This window comes from Capra hircus, chromosome 21 (assembly GCF_001704415.2).
Source record: "Capra hircus breed San Clemente chromosome 21, ASM170441v1, whole genome shotgun sequence".
NCBI lineage: Eukaryota > Metazoa > Chordata > Mammalia > Artiodactyla > Bovidae > Capra > Capra hircus.
In genome coordinates, this window is record NC_030828.1 from 59,619,337 (window position 1) to 59,642,834 (window position 23,498).

At 50.8% G+C, this 23,498-nt stretch overlaps 1 protein-coding gene across 4 annotated transcripts in view; it reads right to left on the bottom strand.

The window, feature by feature from the left end:
• Positions 1–23,498, bottom strand: part of SYNE3 (spectrin repeat containing nuclear envelope family member 3) — a 127,013-nt gene that overhangs the window by 31,503 nt on the left and 72,012 nt on the right. For all 4 annotated transcript variants that reach the window (XM_018066222.1, XM_018066221.1, XM_018066223.1 and 1 more), the window contains exons 9-17: positions 21,130–21,312; positions 19,865–20,008; positions 18,868–19,002; positions 16,632–16,793; positions 16,264–16,436; positions 15,694–15,826; positions 13,345–13,506; positions 8,748–8,897; positions 7,308–7,346 (exon numbers count right to left, since the gene is read on the bottom strand). In XM_018066222.1, coding sequence (XP_017921711.1) covers positions 7,308–7,346; positions 8,748–8,897; positions 13,345–13,506; positions 15,694–15,826; positions 16,264–16,436; positions 16,632–16,793; positions 18,868–19,002; positions 19,865–20,008; positions 21,130–21,312 — 1,281 coding nt within the window. The remainder of the gene's footprint in view (positions 1–7,307; positions 7,347–8,747; positions 8,898–13,344; positions 13,507–15,693; positions 15,827–16,263; positions 16,437–16,631; positions 16,794–18,867; positions 19,003–19,864; positions 20,009–21,129; positions 21,313–23,498) is intronic.

Here is a 23,498-nt window from a genome sequence, read left to right on the forward strand (position 1 = left end):
GGGTGATCCAGAGGCATCCAGCTTGGAAGACTGTGTGGTCAGGATGCTTTGCTTATATGGAGCCCGGGGTTTGGCTGGACGCAGGGAACACAGTGAGGTCAGCTTCAGACAAGTTGAGTCTGAGCAGTCTCTCAAGTTGATGCCCTTCAGTTTTGGGCCTTGGGACTAAAGCTGGAAGGAGGGACCTGGACAAGAAATGGATCAGAGTGTGAGAGGTCTAGAGTCGGGGACCAAAGCTGGCAGGAAGGAACCATCAGGGAAAGAGTGAGTCATGGGAGGGAAAGGGGCCCTGGGGAAGCTGGAGGATGCGACCGTGTAAGAAAGAGGTGTTGTATTTCCAGGGTCGCTGAGCAGTTAGGACTCATTAATTACAAAAGAAATGAGAGCAGCGTCACAGGTGAGAAATGCCTGCAGCTACTGCCTTAGTCACGTGATCCAAGTCAGCATCTGCAGTCCTGAGGTGGGTGTATCGAAATTGCACTCTCCCAATAAGATGCACTAAGAACACAGCATCACTTCTAGAACATTCTTTCCAGAAACTCACAACAAGGAAACACCCCAGAAACCCAAAACCTGAGGGACATTCTATAAAGTATCTGGCCTGTACTCAAGAAGGTCAAAGTCAAGAAAAACCAAGGTCTGGTCCCAGGAGAGGAAACTAAAGAAGTGTGATGACTGAATGCAATGTGTGATCCCAGACTGGATCCTGGACGGAGGGGAAAAGGCTATAAAAGACTGAATGGTACATCCCCACAGAGGGATGTTATTCCGGGGTAAAAGGAAATGAAATATTAGCCGCAAAAAGACACGGAGGAAACTCAAGTGCATATTGCTGAATGAAAGAAGTAACAAGATCAGTGGTTGCTAGGGGCTCTGGGGGAGGGCAAAGGGGTAAGGAGAAAGCGCTGGGGAGGAGGGTAAGGCGGGGACACTCGTCTGCAATGTCACTACGCACTTCTCAAAACCCATAGGATACGCAACCCAAAAAGTGCACCCTAACGTCAACTAGGAACTCCAGTTAATAATGATGATTCTTTCCTTTAATTTTTTAATTTATTTGGCTGCACCAGATCTTAGTTGCACCATGGGGAACCTAGTTCCCTGACCAGGGACCAAACCTCTGCACTGGGAGTGCAGAGTCTCAGCCACTGGATCACAAGGGAAGTCCCAATAATGCTGATTTTTAAAACATCATAATAGGGACTTCCCTAATGGTCCTGTGGTTAAGAATCCACCTTCCAATGCAGGGGATTTGGGTTCAATCCCTGGTCAGGAAACTAAGATCCCACATGCCATGGGGCAACTAATAAGCCTGGGCACCCCAACTACTGAGCTTGAGCACCTCAACTGTACACAGACACCCAAAAGAGACATAAATAAATTGTTGTTGTTCAGTCACTATGTTGTGTCCAACTCTTTGTGACCCCAGGGACTGCAGCACACCAGGCTTCCCTGCTCTTCACTATCTCCCGGAGCTTGCTCAAACTCATATCCATTGAGTCGGTGATGCCATCCAACCATCTCATCCTCTGTCATCCCCTTCTCCTGCCCACCTTCAATCTTTCCCAGCATCAGGGTCTTTTCTAATGAGTCAGCTCTTTGCATGAGGTGGCCAAAGTATTAGAGCTTCAGCTTCAGCATCAGTCCTTCCAATGAATATTCAGGGTTGATTTCCTTTAGGATTGACTGGTTTGATCTCCTTGCTGTCCAAGGGCTCTCAAGAGTTTTCTCCAGCATAAATAAATATATTTTTTAAAAAACAACACTGCAGCTATTGTGAGAGAAAGTTATTGCCTAACAAGGAAAGCCCTGGTGCTTGCTTTCCTAGATGCGGTATAACAACAGTCCATCTGCTCTACCAGGCTCATTGTGAGGAGCACTATTATTTTATATACCACTAAGTCAAGGCTATGGTTTTTCCAGTGGTCATGTATGGATGTGAGAGTTGGACAGTAAAGAAAGCTGAGCGCCGAAGAACTGATGCTTTTGAACTGTGGTGTTGGAGAAGACTCTTGAGAGTCCCTTGGACTCCAAGGAGATCCAACCAGTCCATCCTAAAGGAGATCAGTTCTGGGTGTTCTTTGGAAGGAATGATGCTAAAGCTGAAACTCCAGTACTTTGGCGACCTCATGCAAAGAGTTGACTCACTGGAAAAGACCCTGATGTTGGGAGGGATTGGGGGCAGGAGGAGAAGGGGACGACAGAGGATGAGATGGCTGGATGGCATCACCGACTCGATGGACGTGAGTTTGAGTGAACTTCTGGAGTTGGTGATGGACAGGGAGGCCTGTCGTGCTGCAATTCATTGGGTCGCAAAGAGTCAGACACGACTGAGTGACTGAACTGACTGAACTGAACTGAAGGAAGAAAAAACCCAACAGTGAAGATGGAGCATCTGATTGGAGACCCCACATAAGGCAGGGGCACCGCAGGGCTGCACCTTCAGGGCCAGGGAAACCGAGGGCTAATCTCCCCCACACTGAAATGGGAAACAAGGAAATCCTAGGTCTTATCCTGGCACCCGGAGAGGGTGAGAAACAAAACTTTGCCCTGAGAACTTGAACCGGAGGCCAGAGCTCCCAGAGCTGGGTCGTCTAAATTGGTACAGTCGGTGTGGTCCAAAGGAAAGCAAAACAAAACACAACCGCGGGACGTCCCTGGTGGTCCAGTGGTTAAGACTCCCCGCTGCCATTGCAGGGGTGGGGGTTCCATCTCTGGTTGGGGAACTGAGATTCCACATGCTGCATGGTGTACTCAAAAAAACCCTCTAAAATCCAACCCTCAAGAAGAGATTTTAATTTAAAGAAACCTTAGGTGGAAAGTGTTCTGGGTGGCAGAGGAAAGCAAATTCCAGTCCTTACTGGACCATAATAGGAAAGGCTTCCCTGGTGGCTCAGATGGTAAAGAACCCAGATGCAATGCGGAAGACCCAGTTTGATCCCTAGGTCAGGAAGGTCCCCTGACCCACTCCGGTACTCTTGCCTGGAGAATCCCATGGACAGAGGAGCCTGGCGGGCTACAGTCCACGGGGTCGCAAAGAGTCGGACACGACTGAGTAACTAACAATGGCAACTTCAAAGACGTGAAAACGTGAAAAACTATAAGTCTTAAAATCTGTGAAATATGGGCCAGTGAATAAAACGTCGCTCTGTGGTCTCTCCCCACCTGGACCCGCCTCCCAGGGCCTGTGACCCTGCCTAGTTCACCCCGGCAAACGCAAACACTGGCGAATCCGCTCCTCAGCTCGAAGGCTGACTCAGGTAGGACCGCTCCCCTGCACCAAGGCACAAATTCAGTTGACTCACAGCCCAATCACAACTCAAAAAGCAATTGACCTTTCATGTGTCTGAAAGCTGCAGGCAGACATATCCGGTGGCACGAAGCTGGCAAGTGTGTAGGCAGCTGCAAGTTTAATAAATCTTAATTATTCTGTTTATATAAACAAGCGGGCTGAAGCCACTGACGTAGCTGGAGCTTTCAGTGGCTTGAGGCGTAGAGAGAAAAAAAAAAGTGTGGAGGGCCGACGGCTCATAAATAATTAGCTTTGGAGTAGGGGTTTTTTTTTTCCCCTTCCCTTTGGACTAAAAATAATACACGAAATGTTTTTAAGTTGGCAAGATTACAAGCCCAGAAGACAGTGTCTAGTTTCTACCTGTCAGACCTGCGTGCGTCTGTGCACACCTGCACATGTGTACATGCCTTCACACACGCGTATGCACACCCCACCCGGCAAACAACATGAGAACCGCACCAAGGGGAGGATTCCGCCCCCATCCCCATGTATCTCCACTCCCAGAAGTGGCGTTAGCCGGCTTCCATCTGAAAGAGAAGCAGGACATTGTCTGCCAACATCTAGGTCCTCATTTACAAAGCAATTCAGAAACTTCTGGTTTATAAGAACTCTTAGATCTGAGGACCCGCATTTCACTCATTGGAAGACCATGGTTAAGAGCCTTGCAAAGGGGAACACACACTAATGGTGGATCCTGGATGCAAATCGAGGGCATAAAGCAACGGTTCTCCAAGTCTGGTCCCCAGGGGAGCAGCAGCAGCATCACCTAGGACCTTGCTGGAAACGCAGATCCTCGGGGCACCCCAGACCTAACGCACCAGAAACTCTGGGGGTGGAACCTAGAAATCTGTGCTTAAACAAGCTGTGATATAAAGGGGCCCCAGATGGCCTCTGAATATTGGCCTCTGGGGTTGCTTGCTTCTTCACAGGGAGCTGAGACCCAAGAGCTCAAAAGCCAGCCAGCACCAAACTCAAAACTTTCACACATCCATTTGATTTTAAATGTAGCTGAATAAGCAGATTTAGGGGCCATTTAGAGCCTGCCTGCTTTGCATATCCCATGAAAAGGAGTCCAACACCTGCCAGCTATAGATAAGATCAACCCTGTGTCTGCGGCTTCCCAGGTGGTCCAGGGATAAAAGAATCCGCCTGCCAGCGCAGGATACCCAGGTTCGATTCCTGATCGGGGAAGACCCCATGTGCTGCTGGGCAACTAAGCCCATGCACCGCGACTACTGAGCCTGCGCTCTGGAGCCCACAAGCCAGAGCTGCTGAAGCCCGTGTGCCCTAGCGCCTGTACTCTGCAGCAGGGAAAGCCTGCGCACAGCAACTAGAGAGTGGTCTGCACGTAATGAAGACCTGCTGCTGCTGCTGCTGCTGCTAAGTCGCTTCAGTTGTGTCCAACTTAACTGTGCGACCCCATGGATGCGACCCCATGGATGGTAGCCCACCAGGCTCCCCCGTCCCTGGGATTCTCCAGGCAAGAGCACTGGAGTGGGTTGCCATTTCCTTCTCCAATGCATGAAAGTGAAAAGTGAAAGTGAAGTCGCTCAGTCATGTCCGACTAGTAGCGACCCCATGGACTGCAGCCCACCAGGCTCCTCTGTCCATGGGATTTTCCAGGCAAGAGTGCTGGAGTGGGGTGCCATTGCCTTCTCCAATGAAGACCTAGCACAGCCAAAAATAAATAAATTAAATTATTTTTAAAAAAAAAACAAACATACCTGTAGCTGTCAAGACCGCAAGCCACTGCTATACTTGGACATTCCCTGGCCAGAAACGTGCTATTGTGCTGGGCAACGCCAGCTGCGGGGAGAGCCTTTCTCCCATTCCCCTCTCCACCCCGCCCATACCGCTAGCATGCAAAGCCTGCCCTAGCAGGCCTTTGCTCTGGTAATCTATCCCAGGTACTAATCTATCCCAGGTACTTGCATCAGTGCTTGGTACAAAGTCAGAGCTCAGTAAACACCTGTGAAGTGAATCAGTGACTGAGGAGTCACTGACTGAGGAGACAGCCAATGAACATGGAGCTGTGTCCATACGAACCCGGTGACAGGCTGCCAGGGACAGGAGCCTGCCCTGAATGGCTGGTGTCAGCCAGCCAAGCAAGCCCCCACTCACAAACACCAGGGGACCCAGAAACGACTCCCCTTGAACTCTGGCCTGGGAGCTACTTAAACGGGGGCTCCCAACCAGAGTGGGGCTTAAAGGGCAGGAGCTGGAGGCAGCCTGGACATCTGGCCCTGGGCTCTCAGGTGCCACCAGGAGTCACAGGCTGGGCTGTGTGGTGACCCAGCCTTCCTGATGCACTCCCCTACTTCACGAGAAGCCCGTTGTTCTTCTAAATTAGGGGAAACTAATTTAGGGCTTCAGGCTCTCCTCTCAAGAAAGAACAACAGTTCACATGATCTTCAAAATTCGTTCATGACGGCAATAAAGCCAGCGTTGATAGTTCCATTCTACAGATGGGGAAAGAAAGTCTCCAGAGTCCAAGCAACTTGCCCAAGGCCACAAAACTCAGACGCCAGGCCCAGAGCACAGCACTGGTCTGGTGACTGCCCCGTCCAGTCCTGGGGACACACACTATACTGCAGATGGAGACACGAACACCAGCTGGAGACCAAGACACCTGGGTGGGCAGAGCCCCTGGGAACACAGACTCCACAGCCAGAGAGACCTCGAGGCCCCGGGGCTCTCGGGAGCAAAGCATGCCGGAGGCTTATGTCATCACGAGCCAGTGCTCGGCAGGACAACAAGCTCGCTATCAGAGGACCTCGCTGGTAGTCCAGGGGATAACAATCGGCCTGCCAATGCAGGGGACATGGGTCCCATTGCTCGTCCAGGAAGATCCCATGTGCGGCAGAGCAACTAAGCCCGTGCACCCCAACTATGGAGCCTACACGCTGTGACTCCTGAAGCCCAGGCGCCTAGAGTCCATCCAGAATGAGACGCCACTGCAGTGAGAAGCCCACGACCGCAACTCGAGAGCAGCCCCCGCCTGCTGCAACTAGAGAAAGCCTGCATACAGCAACCGAGACCCCGCGCGTCCAAAAGCACTCAAGTACAATTCCAAACCGGAGCTCCTCCAAAGCAAGCCTGCTCTCAGAAACGGTGGCACCAGGGACGCCAGTGTACACTGGACCGTTCCACAGGTGGGGAGGGCCGCCAGGCCCAGGGATGCCTTCTCCAAGGCACCGTGCGGAAGGGCAAGGGTGGGCTTAGAGTCTGAGGCAGAGACCGCTCAGGAGCCGTGTGACTCCAGCGAACACGTCACTGCAGTCTTGTCATTGCTCGCTTCATTCATGCCTAGCATGGTGGTAATGATGCCTGTCAGATGTCTGGGGGACGGTGACGTGAAACGCCCTAGGCACGATCTGGTACAGTTCCTGGCACAGAGCGGATGGTCAATACGTAGCGTTTATAGTAACAATCATTATTCCTCATTATTCCTGTAAGTATGGCTCTTTTTACTGCCATGGCTCTGGCCAGCAAGCCCCCAGGGAGAGGCTCTGAGCACTTCTCAGAGGCTGGCAGTGGAGACACCGGCTGGTTGAACATGACTGGCACAGCCCCCTTCCTCTTTCAGCCCCCGTGGACCCCAGATACTCGTCCACTACTCAGGTGGCCGTGAGGTCCAATGTCCTGGAGTGGCCCAGGTCTCCGTGGACCGGCCCGATTTACGCCTGTTGTCACAGCATAATCACTAACCGTGTCCTTGCTCATACCCCTGCGTCCCGTCTCAGCTGAGTACACGCTGTGCGTCCTGCAGAACAAGGACCCCCGGGACCACCGCAGGGCAGCCCAGAACTGAGTCCCCAGGAGCATTTCTCATGGAACCTTCCAGAAAGCCCAGGGGTCCTGCCCTAGCATCCCAGGCCCACCAACCCTCCAGACGCCCTGCCCCAGCATCCCAGGCCCACCAACCCTCCAGACGCCCTGCCCCAGCATCCCAGGCCCACCAACCCTTCAGACGCCCTGCCCTCTACCCGTGTGGAGCAGAAGGCAGACACCGTACCTTTCGGAATCCAGTCGGCTCCCCTGGAGGACTCTGCGTCTGTTATTTTAGGGAAGGAGAGGAAAAGGGGAAAGGAAAAAAAAAGAAGTTAAGTGAGTGAAACTTAAATCCCAGCAGAGCCTGTAATGGAATATTCATTTTGTCAGGGGAGTGTTTCTTTAAGACTTCTGGTCCTCTGGACAGGCTGAACCAGCAGGTGATTCAATTTAATGAGCTTTTTAACGCACTTGGGGCCCAGGTGGGATCCTGTCTGGGAAGGCCTGGGCCGAGGCCACAGGCGCACGGACCTGGCTGGGGCTGGGCTGACACCTAGTGGCCGACGACTTGGCTGCTTTCAGCGCCGGCAGAGCTGAAGCCCCAAAGCTTGGAGTCTGGGGTCTGCGGGCCTAAAGGGCCCTCAGTGGCCATCCCAACCACCCTTTCCTTGGACTAACCTCCATGCCTCAGTTTCCCTATGAGTTCTCAAGGGATAATAACAGTACCTCCTCTATAGGGCTGTAATGAGGATATAGCATTTAATAAAGGCTATTACTGGAGAAGGAAATGGCAACCCACTCGTGTTCTTGCCAGGAGAATCCCAGGGACGGGGCAGCCTGGTGGGCTGCTGTCTGTGGGGTTGCACAGAGTCAGACACGACTGAAGCGACTTAGCAGCAGCAGCAGCAGCAGCAAAGGCTATTACTAGTTTAACTGTTATTGTTTTGTGTGAGACGGTGGGCCCCTAGGGCACTTCCCAGGTGGCACTAGTGGTAAAGAACCCACCTGCCAATGCAGGAGACATAAGAGACGTGGGTTCAATCCCTGGGTGGGAAAGACCCTCTGGAGGCGGGCATGGCAACCCACTCCAGTATCCTTGCCTGGAGAATCCCGTGGACAGAGAAGCCTGGCGGGCTACAGTCCATCGGGTAGCAAAGAGCTGGACACGAGTGAAGTGACAGCAAGCACGGGTCCCCCAGGGGGAGGTGCTTCCTCAATGCCACAAGCAGGTTAGTGGAGGAGGCGGCCTAGATCCCAGGGGTCCTAGCCCACACGCCAGTGTTCCCTGGGTCGTGCTTCCATCAAGGTGTGTTTGCTGCTGGCTCTGTCCCTGGCTATCCGGGTGAACTCGGGTGAGTTTTTAACTCCTCATATTCTCATTCCCTCTTCTGGAAATTGGAGATGCAATGACTCTGGCGGACGGCTGCTGTGAGCACTGAGCTGGGATGATGCACATAGAGGCTTCAGGTTGGGAGAGCAAAGCTGTCGTTCTTGGAACTCAGCCGTGCTGGGTGGCAGAATGGCCAAATGACAAACTGCACATCAAGGGCCTAGGACCCAGGAGTCTCCATCACCTCTCCCTGAGTGATCCTCTTGGTCTGGTCTGTCGAGGGATGGGGTGGAGTGGATGCAGACTGAGCTATGTCTCCCCGGGGCCTGGGACCTGTGCAACCTTAGCACCTACCAGCAGGTGGCTGGAGTCCTTGAGCTTGGACTTGTAGAGCATCCACCGGTAGCGTAGGTCCTCTAGCTCGTCCGAGGACCTGCTGGCTGGCCTGAGACGAAGGAGGTTTTTGAAGAGATGCTGACCTTCTGGTATTCGAGCCTCCAGCTCCTAGAGGGAAAAGACAGGGTCACGTGCACCTTCCAAACGGCTGAGGAGGCCCCACCTGGTTGGTAAGGAGGAGCCAATCAAATTCCATTTGCTGGGCAACTGGAACACATAAAGAGAGAATCTCATTGGGCAAATAAACGGCAGCCAAGGCCAGGAGCTGCTCTCCGCAACGTTGCAGAATGGACTGCTGCCTGAAAGAGGAGCTGCCGTGCTCACCTCCATGGTCACTTCTAGCTCTGGCATTCTATCATAAATACAACACAGATTTACACTATGTATGACTAAGGAAACTGAAAGTCCCTCAGTCCCTTCTGGCTCTGTGACTCCATGGACTGTAGCCCGTCCGGCTCCTCTGTCCATGGAATTCTCCAGGCCAGAACACTGAAGTGGGTAGCTGTTCCCTTCTCCAGGGGATCTTCCCAGCCCAGGAATTGAACCCAATCTGCCGCACTGCAGGCAGATTCTTTACCCACTGAGCCACCAGGGAAGCCTTCTGGCATTCTAGAGTTCTCCAGAGGGCTTGACATCAGAGTTATCGTCATTATAAAAGCTACCATTGTTCATCGACAGAGGACTGGATAGATAAGACGTGGTTCATACACACCATGTGATATGACTCAGTCATTAAAAACTATGAAGTAACGTCATTCGTAGCAACATGGATGGACACAGAGATTGACATACTGAGTGACGTCGGTCAGACAGAGAAGGAGAAATATCATACGACTTCCCTTATGTGCGGAATCTAAAAAAAGAAATGGATCAAAAGAACTTACAAGACAGAGAGAGACTCACAGACTTGAAGAACAAACTTGTTGCTAGGGGGAAGGATGAGGGGAAGGGATAATTAGGGAATTCGGGGTGGACATACACGCACTGCTATATTTAAGATGGATAATCAACAAGGACCTACTGTAGAGCGCATGGAACTCTGCTCAGTGTTACGTGGCAGACTGAATGGGAGGCGGGTTTCGGAGAATGGATACGTGTGTATGCATGGCTGAGTCTCTTTGCTGTTCACCTGAAACTATCACAACATTGTTAATCAGCTATACCCCAATATAAAATTAAGTTTTTTTTTTAATAAAAAGCTACCATTGTTGAATATGTCTTTCTACTGGCATTTTTACTCCTGGCAGAGTGAGGTGGGACTGGGCAGATTTTTCTATCAGAATACAGTACTGTGTTCCCCCAGGATGGCATCTTTTATCCTCAGGACTCCTGGGAGGGAGTGCCATGTGAGGATACGATCTGCATCCTAAGTCAAAGAGCCGAGTTCAAATTCTGGCTTGGCATCCAGAATCTGTCCCATCCCACCAGCTGCATGATACAGGCACACAGCTTAGCTTCTCAGAGCCCTCGAGAGTGGGGTCTCTACAAAGAAGCGTAACCTGGGGAACTGCAAGTCACCTCTGATATGCCTGGGGCTGGGTGGTGGTGGCAGGGGATGAGAGGAGTGGCTGAGGTAGGAGGTAGACAGGAGGGCTAGGTAGCTGGGACCAAAGCTCTCACTGAGGACAAAACATTACAAACACTCTTAATGCATCAGTCGACAGGGAGGCCTGGCGTGCAGCAGTCCATGGGGTCGCAAAGAGTCGGACATGACTGAGCGACTGAACTGAACTGAATGGAACTGAAGGCATCAGAGAGTTAACAACAACAACAAAGAGTCAGGCAAGACATGTGAAAGGTTAAGATGCAGAGAAGTAAGCCCAGTGTTCAGACCTCTTCTTGCACTTAGGATATTTGCTTAACTGGAAAAAATAGTTGTGAAACAGATCTATGCTTCTGGCAGCCTTGCAGGATTCAGGAGACAGAGGTCAAAGTCTGCGCCCTACAGAAGTGGAGACTGAGAAACTGCTGTCTTCAGCAGAGGCCCCTAAAGGTGAATAGGAAGTAAACCCACACCTTATTTGGATTTGCAGGCCAGTGCCAAGTCATCTCAGGAGTCCAGGGAGCTTCAAGTTTTGAAATTAGATTCAGCGGTTCTAGATTGATAAAAGCCCACACTGGCCTGGCTGTTGCAAACAAAATCCTCTTTGAAGGAAAGATTATTCTTAATCTCAAATTATCCTCTCACCTATTTGTCAAACCCAATATCCAGCACACAATCTAAGCAGTCACACACAGATATAAGACTCCAAGAAGAGGCGGAAACTGGGACTTCCCTGGAGGTCCAGTGGTTAAGAATGTGCCTGCCAATGCAGGGAAAGTGGGTTCTGTCTCTGGTCCAGGAAGATCTCACATGCCTTGGACCAACTAAGCCATATGACACAACTACTGAGCCCAAGCTCTAGGGCCCATGTGATTCACCTACTGAACACACACGCTGCACCTGCTGAGGCCCACATGCTTAGAGCCTTGTTCTGCAACGAGAGAAACCACCCCAGTGAGAAGCCCTCACACCACAGCGAAGAGTAGCCTCTATTCACCGTAACTAGAGAGAGCCCATGCACAGCAACAAAGACCCAGTGCAGCCAAATATAAATAAAATTAATGAATTAATGAGGAAGAGGCAGACACAATACGCAACAGAAACAGTCTTGACTTGAGATACTGAGATTATTAGACACACTCGCTAAACCAACTATGTTTACTGTGTTGAAAGAATTAAAAGGCAAACTGAAAATTTTCAGCAAGGACCCAAAAGCTGTGAAAAGTGGCAAAGCAGATTTTAAAAAGCACCAAGGAGAATTTCTAGGAATGATAAATGAAATATTAAAAGCTGAGAACTTAATAAACATGTGAAATAGCAAATGAGATACAACTAAAGAGAGAATTAGTAAAGTGGAAGATGAGTTAGAAAAAAGTATTCAGAAAGTAATATAAAAAAGCAAAAGGATGAAAAAGTACACAAGAGACAGTGAAACACACAGTGAGAAGAAAGAGCATATGTTTAAAAGGCATCTCAGAAGGTGAGGAAACAGGGAACAAGGCAGAGGCCACAGTTTGAGAGATAAGGTTGGAGAATTTTCCAGAAAGATCCTAGGCCACAGATTCAAGAATCCAGATGACTCTCAAGCAAGAAAAATAAAAATAAAACCAAACTCTAAGATATTAGGGTAAATTTCAGAAAATATTACGAAAAAGAGAGATAGTTTGGGGCCTGATTGAGAAAAGCTGGGAGTGATAAACTCCGGAAATTGAATTCTATCCTGAAAAGTTTTCACTACTGGGACAAGGTCATCTTTAGGATTCTGAAGGGTGACTCTGGCTTCAGAATGAGTCATTACTGAGATGGGAACCCAGGAAGAAGGAGGGAGGCCAGCTTGGAGGCTATTGTCAAGGTCAAGGTCAAAAATGATAAATGTCTAGATGAAGACAGTGGTAATGAGGGGAAACGGAAACAATGAATACCCAAGAGGTGGAATCAAGAAGGACTTGGTGAATAAGTCGATGTGCGAGTAGAGGAGAGAGATTTGTGGTAGAAGGACTGTCTTTCCACCCCCTTGCCATATTCATGCCCTTTGCAATATGGTCTTGCAATACTTCCCATCAAGAAGTGAAACCTGTTTTCTCTCTCCTTGAATCTGAGCTGGCATTGTGACTTTCTTTGTCCAACAGAATGCTGGAGAAGTGATGTGCCAGTTCCTAGCCTTGGCCCGAAAAGGCCTGCATATTCCCACTCGCTTTCTCAGACCTGCCCCTGCTCTGGGAAGTCCAGGCTATCCCATAGGAGGATAAGAGATGTGTGGTCCATCCCATGCTCATCTAGAATAGCCCCACCAACCTCCAGAAGTATAGCCACCCTGCTGGTCTATAAATCAGGGAGCCCAGCCAAGATCAGAAGCATTGCCCAGCAGACCTCAGAGTAAACTGCCAATCTTCAGAATCATGAGTTAAACAAACAGCTGTTCTTTTAAGCAACAAACTGTCAGAATGGCTTGTTACATAGCAAGAGTTAACTGATTAGATGAGTCATGATTAGTGGTGATATTTTCCAAGTTGGGCAATACAGCAGGAGGTGTGAATGAATGGATGGTTTTCCCATAATACTGGAAGCAAAAAAAAAAAAAGTTTAAAACTATTATTTAGGACTTCCCTGGTGGTAGAGTGGATAAGAAGCCACCTGCCAATGCAGGGGACACAGGTTCGATCCCTGTTCTGGGAAGATTCCACACGGTGCAGAGCAACTAAGCCGGTGAGCCACAGTTACTGAGCTCGAGTGCAGCAACTACTGAAGCCCGCACACCCAGAGCCCACGCTCCACAAGAGAAACCGCCGCAATGAAAAGCCTGTGCACCGCAACTAGAGAGCAGCCCTCACTCGCTGCAAATGGAGAAGGCCCAAGCACGGCCATAAATAAATAAATACATCTTTAAAAAAATTTATACATAAGCCATAACAGGTATGTGCTCTTTTTTTTTTTTTGAGAACTCTCTGGCAGCAAACACATCTTTGGGGGCCAAATCCTCTGAAATAAAGAGGCTGTTCCTTGGGCACAAACCTGCAGCTTTGTTGCTCTGATCCTCAAGTCCTCGGTGGTGGGAGTTTTCATGGCAATGATCCTAACCAGCTTGGAATTTTCCTTCTGCAACCAGTCCTCAAAGTTCCTCAGGGACTGGGGATAATCCTCATGGCTGCCTCCTTCCTCCCTGAGCAGACCTGCCTGCAGGAAGGCACAGCATGGTCAAAGCCTCAGAGTTTCTGCAAACAGCCCACTGGCCATGTGTCCTGGGAATTCCATCCAAGCAGAGGGTGGGGGATGAGGATGCCCAGAGGGAGATAAGAGGCACCTGGAGGGGCGAAGGGATGAGGAAAGCATCTCTACTCAATGTAGACATGATTAGGGACCAAGAACATTGCCCACTGCCACCTCTTTGGTCTCCTGAAGGCTACCAGCATCATCCCTTATCAGGATGTCTACAATGTGATCACCTTCTGCCACTTCTGTCCCTCTTCAAGTTAGGTGGCCAGAGTGATCTGTCCAAGATGCAAGTCCAGGGACTTCCCTGGTGGTCCAGTGGTTAAGAATCCACCTGTCGATTCAGGGGACCCAGGTTTGATCGCTAGTCTGGGAACTCAGATCCCACATGCCGCGGGGCAACTGAGCCGTGAGCCACACCTACCAGAACCTCTGCTCTAGAGCCCACAAGCTACAACTAATGAACCGACACGCTACAACTACGGAAGCCCACATGCTACAGCTACGGAAGCCCACATGCTACAACTACGGAAGCGCACATGCCCTGGAGCCTGTGCTGTGCAACAAGAGAAGCTGCCTCAGTGTGAAACCCGAGCCCTGCAGCGAAGAGTTGCCCCGGCTTGCCACAACTAGGGAAAGCCCGTGCATGGCAATGAAGAGCCCATGCACTGCAACAAAGACTCAGTGAAGCCAACGATTAAAAAATAAACAAAAATAAAAATAATAAATAAAATGCAAGTCCACTCAGCCACGCCATCACTTACACAGCTGAGTAGCTTCTCACACTCGATGCGGCCGGAGAGCCTCAGATTCTGGCCCTGCCTGGCTCTGCGGCTCATGAGACCTGCCCCATTGTCTGAGCCAGGGCCCACAGCCATCTAGCACCCGGCGCTGGTGCTGTCTCCCTCGGGTCCTTGCAGGCACAGTCTCCTCTGCATGGAACACACTCCGTTCCACCTCTCCTTGACTCCCACTCAGCTGTGAGGCGCCCTGAACATCTCATTTTCATCTCTCCAGGGAGGGCTTCGCTACCCCCAAGTCCTTCACTCTGCAGCAGGCTGCCGTGGCCTCTGGGTCTTCTGGCTCCATGAACCACGTGTTCTGTAAACCCTTATTCTATTGCATTGCGGTTCCTGCTTCCCTGCTTCTCAAAATGTGCTTCAAGGCCTAGCAGGCTTAGCATCACCTGGGAGCTTGTAGAAAAGCAGGGTGAGGGGTCCCAGTCCAGATCTTCTGAATCAGAATCTGCATTTTGGTACGATCTGGATGCACACGACAATCTGAAAAACTCTGTGCTGGATGCTACCTTCTCTGAGGGTTGAAAGTATCTCTGTTTTATTTACAGCTGTGTCCCAGCTCCAAGCACAGTTCTCAGAACACAGAAAGACTCAGTAAGAGCTTTCTGGATGGGGAAATGAGAGAAGGAATGGACGTGTCAATGAATTAGTGTGCTGTCTTTGAAGAACAAGGAATTAATTTCTTCTCATTGTGGTTCTTTTTTTTTAAAGGCTGTCAAGGAGAGGGATGGATGATATGATATAGTGAGGTTAGTTCTTTTTACAAAATGTAGTTTCTGTGTGTTATGTGTTAGTCGTTCAGTCGTGTCCAGTTCTTTGCGACCCCATGGACTGGAGCCCTCCAGGCTCCTCTAGTCCATGGGATTCTCCAAGCAAGAATATTAGAGCGGGTTACCATTCCCTTCTCTAGGGAGTCTTTCCAACCTAGGGATCAAACTCGGGTCTTCTGCATTGCAGGCAGATTGTTTACCATCTGAGCCACCAGGGCACCAAAAATACCTATCGTGTGTACTTCTAGTTTGCAGTCTGGTGCTGCTAGCAAGCTTCACACTCTGACACTCTCTTCCCTGCAAGGGAAGCAGTCGGATCTTCTGAGGGTGAGGGCCTGCCTGCCCTAGAGATGCCCAGGACCTTCCTCAGTGCAGACCCTGGGTCTGGGGTCCCAGAGTCCCTCTGCCCAGTGGCCCAGGGCACTCTTGTGTCACCACTGGGCAGGCTCACCAGATACAGGACAGGCCCCAGTCCTGAGCTGAGCATGTGGCCCCAGGCGGGGAGGGGGTTTACTGGTGACACCTTCCCACCATCACCTGACTCGGATCTGGGCCCTCCCCAGAAGCCCATGAGATGGACTTACCTGACGGCGATGCCGGGAAGTAAGATCCGTGGGGAGGATGAGAAACCCAGACTTTGGGATGTTATTGGTGAAAATCATTTTCTTCCCTGAATCCACTTCTGTCGTCCTCTGCAGCTGCCGGTTTCTGATGAGGCTGAGAAGTCAAATCCGCCCGGTCAACGTGATGATGAGATGGGGACTTCCCAGATCACGGGAGAAGTAACAGAACCGGGGAGGGAGGTGACTTCTGGTCCTCACAAGCCCATGCCTGTCCTTCGGGTCAGAAGCTGAAGCTCCCCAGGGCACCTGCGTTTCCAGTTCCCTGCCCGAGACTCACATTACCATCATCAAGGGGCATATATCTACCGATGCAGGTGAGGCCCCAGCCAGCAGGGGCTGGAGGCTAAACTGGGAAGCTTCCCTGCTCTTACTGCCTCTACTTAGAATTGCCTGGGGATGCCCGGAGGCGCCTGGCACCACGCCTGGCACACAGCAGAACCCCAGCCATCTGTTCTAGGAACATGGCTGAGCTCTCCCTGCTGGGAAGGAGGGTTGTCTGAGACCAGGCTCCAACCCAGGAGGCCCTCTCACCTCAGCAGGCTCTCCTCCAGCTGCCTCAAGGCCCTCCATGACTTGGTCAGCTCCTCCAGCTCCCCTTGGACCACAGCAGCTCCCTCCAGAGAAGACGCCTCCATCACCAGCCGGCCGAGCGCTTCCATCACGGGCAGCTGGGCTTCCTTCTCCGGGAATTCAGCCAGCAGCCTCTAAAGGACATACAATCACACACGTACACACACACACACACACACACACACACACACACACACAGTTAAGTCCTGGGGTGGTGGGGTGTCTGCTCCCTGGTATGAGAGCACCATTCACCACCCTCCGCCCGCCCCGAACCTGCCTTTGGGATGCAGGGGAGAGAATAAGCATCTCTGTGAGGAGATTCATCTTACCTCAACCTCAGCCTCCCGGGACTGGGCATCCCATGGGCCCGTGTCCCCACGGTAAGCCTCCAGCTTCTGTGTCATCACAGAGATCCACTGCCGCAGCTTCAGCAGATCGTGGTTGAAGGTGCAATGTTCCCGCAGGCTCTGCTGGCGTCCTTCCAGGAGGTCCTGTGGAACAGCCCCAGGGGAACCAGGCTGAAACCCCTGGCTACCCCATCCTGCAGGACCCTCAGCCCTGCCAGAGCCCTGGGGTGAGATGGCCCCCAGGGCTCCCCACCCAGGGAGGAACACGAGAGGTTGATCTTCTCTTCTGCACAATGCAAGGAATTGACTCCGGAAAGACCAAGTCTGGTTTACAGTGCCTCTAAGCCTGTTCTGCTTTTATGGGAAGTACCAAGTCTGGGTGAGGGTATGGGCGATGGGTGCTCTCTTCCACCACCAGTGTGGGGTATAAACTGGTACAACCACTTGGGAAGACTATCAGTTGGTGCCTACTAAAGCTGAACAGGTATCTGTGTGGCACAACCATTTCACCCCTGCATGTAACACAACAGGTGTGAACTTCACTTTGCAGCCAAATAGAGTGGGTATATTCTGATCGCCATCTAGAAGCACTTACTTTATTGAAAAGCATTATTTTATTTTTTCATTGACATATAGTTGAATAGGAAATCAACCCTGACTATTCACTAGGAGGACTGATGCTGAAGCTGAAGCTCCAGTACTTTGGCCACCTGATGTGAGGAGCTGACTCACTGGAAAAGACCCTGATGCTGGGAAAGATTGAGGGCAGGAGGAAAAGGGCGCAACAGAAGATGAGATGGTTGGATGGCAGTGTTTACTTAATAGACATGAGTTTGAGCAAACTCCGGGAGATAGTGGAGGATAGGGTAGCCTGGCATGCTGCAGTCCATGGGGTCGCAAAGAGTCAAATACAACTGAGTAACTGAACAACAGCAATAATTGATTTACAATGTTTCAGGTGTATAGCAATGTGATTTCATTAAATTTCTATCAATATAAATATGTATACATCTATATAGATATCTGTATATATACATTTTCTTTTTCAGAGTCTTTTTCCATTATAGGTTATTATTAACATATTATTTTCTTATCATTTGTTTGCTTTTATTTCTCTTTTTGATGATAGAAAAAGCATTATATTAAATTTGTAAATCGTGTGGGTAACTTGTACTATCTATGAATTTCAGGGTTGCAAAGACGATGCCAGAAATTCTTTATTAAAATGGAGCACACAGGGTCCAGAAGGGTGAGAAATCCTGCCTTAAACTAAACACTTTCCTGAGCTGCAGATGCCTGAGAGCTGGCTTTGCACACCTGGGACTCTTGTTACAGATGCAGACCCAGGACTTCACTTGAATCAGTGTCGTCAGGGTAGGGCTGGGACAGACATTTCAGCTTGTCCCACTACCCACACCACCCTGCTGCTGCTAAGTCGCTTCAGCCGTGTCCGACTCTGTGCGACCCCATAGACGGCAACCCACCAGGCTCCCCCATCCCTGGGATTCTCTAGGCAAGAATACTGGAGTGGGTTGCCATTTCCTTCTCCAATGCATGAAAGTGAAAAGTCAAAGTGAAATCGTTCAGTCGTGTCCGACCCTTCGCAACCCCATGGACTGCAGCCTACCGGGCTCCTCCGCCCATGGGATTTTCCAGGCAAGAGTACTGGAGTGGGGTGCCATTGCCTCCTCCACACCGCGGTCAGTCCGCCACAGACACAAGAAGGATCCAGGTGGCCACCAGAGGGCGCCGCAGACAGAGCTCACAGCCAGCGGGACCCAACTTGCAACCTGGCATGAACGCAGCAAACACGACAGGAGGCTCCTGTGTGGGTGCGGCCTGCTCCGTGCTTTGGTCTCCTGGCACGTGCGGAATTGTATGTTTCACTTGTGGATGCGTATGTTTGACATGTGGAATCGTTTGTTTAACTTGTTGCTGACTTGTTGTCCATCTACCCATCGGCACTTAAGCCCCAGGAAGGCAGGGGGCTCGCTGTCCTGCTCACAGTGTCTCCATCCTCAGGACCCAGCATCCTGCCTGGCATACAGGAGACGCTCAATCATGAACAAATGAGGAAGGGAAGAAAGAAAGAAAGGGAGAAAGAAAAAGAAGGGTTGGAAGGAACGACGGAAGGAAAGAGGGAGAAAGTCCTCAGGAGGGGTGGACAGATTCCAGGAACCTGGCCTCTGTTGACACAGACCCTCTGCTGGCCCCTTACCTCCAGAGACCTCTGCAGGGCCTGGTGGGCGGCGGAAAGCTGGTCCATTTTGTGCTGGTGGTTAGGGTTCCCCTGGAAGAGGGGCCTCATGGCCTCCACCTGAGACCCCAGGTCCATCCCCTCCTCCTGCAGCCCCTGCAGGAGAGGAAGGAATGAGTGGAACATCCTTTCTCCTTCTCGTGGACGCTGATCAGGGTGGGGACCCTGAATGCAAAGACCAGGAGGGTTCAGGGATGGCAGGACTCCCCACCTCCATCGGCCACACCCCACGGCTGTCTGATGGGCCACTCTTAGGAATGGTGAGAATTTTTTAAATGAGATGAAAATATTCTGCGACACCATGAAAATAAACTGCTAAAGACCAGAGGTGTCGCTGGGGGACAGACTCACGTCTGGACTCCTCCTTGACGACCACCTCTTCTTATGGAGAATCGCATCTTAGCTTTAGTTTTAAATCCCCCAAATGCATCATTTTTAATACCTTCCAAAGAACACTCCCAGTTATGTATGAGCTGTGCCTGGATTTTAAAAAGGTAACTGTTGTTTCATGGGCATTTTAAAAACCAGCAAGCTCCTCACCCAGCCAACAATGATTCATGATCAGCCTACCTACAGTCCATGTGTTTTAAAATATTTATTCTTAATCCTCAAATCACTTATTTAACTGAAGGCCTCTGGCCTCATTAGGAACACTTAGCAAAGCAACTTTAGAAGCAAATATTCATGTTAGACTTTAGGACCACAGAGTAAGCAAAAAAAAACTTATTTTGTTGGGCTCAAGTATCAGCCATTTGGAGGCGCTAAAGGCCAGGAACCATCAGGCATACCAGCAGAAACTCAGCTGAGAGGAAATCTCAGATCTCAGGGGCCAGGGAGGGATCACAATCTCTGGCTTGGGCTGACTGCCGCTTGGCTGGCCACTATTACTGCAAGGAGGCTGCTTTCGGCACAGGTGAACATCTGAGTGGAGGTGACTCGGGCGAGACAGACCTCTTACCTGCAACCTCAGAAGCTGGGCCTGTTTCTCAGGAAGGTCCCGCCGAAGCCCATTCTCGGCTTGGACCCGGATTTGGAGGTCTGAGAGCTTTTTCTGCAGAGGCTCGAAAGTCGCCCCAAAATCTTTATGCTGAGCAAGTAAGCTCTGCGGAGACACAACAGGCAGCACACAGCTCAGCCTTCCGCTCGGTCTCCCTGTGGCACAAGCTGACACTCACAGATGGGCTGCTTTTTCTCCAGTCTTCTCCTGTCCGGTTCCTACTCACTCAGGAACCACCCCCTCCAGGAAGCCTTCCTGGAGTTCTTGAGGGGATCTGATGCCCCTCTCTGAGGATCATTGTGTCCTCACCTAACAATTGTTCTGCTTCTAGAACAGGTGCTGGCAAACTGCATCTCCTACCACATACCCAAGTCCCACCAGAGGCCAGTGCTTGTAAATAACGTTGTATTGACATGCAGTCATGCCCATTCATTTACAGTTGATTTCTTGCTACACCAGCAGAATTCAGAAGCTGCAACAGAGATCACAGGCCTTGCAGACCCTAAAATGTATGCTAAATGTCTGCTCCGTTGAATAACTCAGACCATGGGTGTGGGGCTTTTTGCAGGTGCCTGGCCTCTGGTCAGTGTCCTAGAGATATCGCTTTGCCACTATCATCATTCTCAGATGCTTAGCAAATAATTGTTACCTAAAAGGAGAAACTGTCCAATACTTTGGCCACCTGATGCAAAGAGCCGACTCACTGGAAAAGACCCTGATGCTGGGAAAGATTGAGGGCAGGAGGAGAAGTGGGTGACAGAGGATGAGATGGTTGGATGGCATCACTGACTCAATGGACGTCAGTTTGAGTAAGCTCCAGGTGTTGCTGAAGGCAGGGAAGCCTGGTGCGCTGCAGTCCATGGGGTTGCAAAGAGTCAGACACGACTGAGCAACTGAACAGCAATAAGAACAAAAATAGCTTCCGGCTCTCACTGCTTTAAAGTTTACAAGTGTTTTTCTCTGCATCTTCCCATCTAACTGCCTCCCAGCTCTCTGCAGAAGACTGATTTGATGAGTATAGAATGGGGTTTGGGGGCAGAGGCAGGAGGCAGACAAATGAGAAGGATCCCACCATAATCCTACCCAGATGATATAGATGAGGGCTCTGAGGTTGTGTGGAACAAAGGACTTGCCCAGGGCCACGCGGTGGCGAGTGGCAGGGCCGGGGTCAGGATACAGGGCTGTGGCTGCAGGGAGGCTGAGCTGAGGGCCTAGACGGGGCTCACCTGCAGTTTGCTCTTCCTCTGCAGAAGGCGGTTGTGCAGCAAGTCTCTGTCCCTCACGGAAGTCGCCACCTGCTCCAGCAGGGCCGTGGCTCTCTCCTGGCCAAAGATGCTGCCCAGCAGGTCTTTCTTCAGCTGCAGCATCGTCAGCTGCTCCTTCAGGCGGGAGCTCTCCATCAGGGCCGCCTGGGGGAGACAAGGCTTCCGTGAACAGGAGAGCAGGATGAAGCTGGGGCAGGAACACACCTGGTCCGGCTGCACCTGCCTGGGAGGCTGGGCCTCTGTGCTGGTGGCCGAGGGAGAGGTGAATGCAAGGAGAAACAGGCAGGCGGGAAGGTGGCGGGAGGCCCTGAATGTCAGGGTCAGTCTGATTCCCTTCTCACCCCCCACATCCGTCTTGTTACCAAATCCCAAGCAAAAAGGCTGCCTCCTATGAGTGTCAGAAATCTGTCTCCGCTCCGTTGGCTCGCACTGACCGTGGTGCACTCTCAGCCTTGCTCACCTGGACCCCTGCAGCTCCTGACCATCTGCTGCCTCTCAGTTGCCCCTCAGATCGACTCTGCACATTGCAGCCAAACCCAAACTGAACCAGTCTGATCCTCTATTCAATGACTCTCCATCACCAACAGCAGAGGGCCATCCCCAAGTTGGCGTGTGGGACATTTTGAATACCAGACCACCTCACCTGTCTCCAGAGAAACCTGAATGTGGGTCAAGAAGCAACAGTCAGAACCTTACACAGAACAAACGACTGGTTCAAAACTGGGAAAGGAGTATGTCAAAGCTGTAGATCGTCACTCTATTTATTTAACTTACATGCAGAGTACATCATGCGAAATCCTGGGCTGGATGAATCACAAGCTAGAATCAAGATTTTCAGGAGAAATGTCAACCACCTCAGATATGCAGATGATACCGTTCTAATGGCAGAAAGTGAGGACAAACTAAAGCGCTTCTTGATGAGAGTGAAAACACTGACTTAAAACTCAATGTTCAAAACACTAAAATGGCATCTGGCCCCTTCACTTCATGGTAAATAGAAGGGGAAAAAGTGGAAGCAGGGATAGATTTTCTCTTGGGCTCCAAAATCACGTGGATGGTGACTGCAACCATGAACTTAAAAGACATTTCCTCCTTGGAGGAAAAGCTATTACAAACCCGGAGAGCATATTGAAAAGCAGGGACAGCACTTTGCTGACAGAAGTCCATATAATCAAAGCTATGGTTTTTCCAGGAGTCATGTATGGATGTGAGAGCTGGACCATAAAGGCTGAGCGCCAAAGAATTGCTGCTGTCAAACTGTGGTGTTAGAGAAGACTCTTGAGAGTCCCTCAGACAGCAAGGAGATCAAACCAATCAGTCCTAAAGGAAATCAATCCTGATTATTCATTGGAAGAACTGATGCTGAAGTTGAAGCCCCAATACTTTAGTCACCTGATGTGAAGAGCTGACTCATTGGAAAAGACCCTGATGCTGAGAAAGATTGAAGGCAGGAGCAGAAGAGAGTGACAGAGGATGAGAGGGTTGGATGGCATCACTGAGACAATAGACATGAGTTTGAGCAAACTCTGGGAGATAGTGAAGGACAGGGAAGTCTGGCGTGCTGCAGTCCATGGGGTTGCAAGAGTCTGACACAATTTAGCAACTGAACAACCACAAAAGGGCCTAGGGGAGCATGATCAGAGGGAATTCAGGAAGGCCTCCCAGAGGAGGTGGCATCTCAGTGGGGTCGTGATGCACAGGAGCTCATGGGGCAGAGAGAGGACCAACAGGGAACTCTGCAGCCTCATGTAATGGGCAGCCAGCTCCCATGCAGATACCCTGAACTCTGCACAGCCCAGGCCCCACTTCCTCCAAGAAGCCTGCCCTGGTCACATTCTCACCTGACACTCACTCTTCCTGCCCCAAAGCCCTTTGCCCTACTTCAGGGTCCTATTGACCAACCAGCTCTTAGAGGTAAATATGTCTTGCTTCTCTCACCAAGGGCTCAGGAGTCTGGAGGTCAGGGGTTTTGTTTTCAGCTGGCCAGAGTCCTTCCACTTGATATCTGATAATGTTACAGAGACAATGAGCTGGGCATGGGGCGGAGAGGAAGTAAGACTGCAGCCCAGGTAGGTGACCTGCTGATGACGTGCATAGTTGGTGATTAGCCACACAGAGGCCAAGCCTCTTGAGGTAGGGGGCCACCTTCATTCCCTTTTTGCCAGACTCAGACGCAATATCACAAGGGTGAAGAAATCAGGCTGGGGAGTTGCAATCATGAGTTTGGATGGCACACTGACTGGGCGTAGAGAAGGAAATGGCCACCTACTCCAGTATTCTGGCCTAGGAAATCCCATGGACAGAGAAGCCTGGTGGGCTACAGTCCCTGG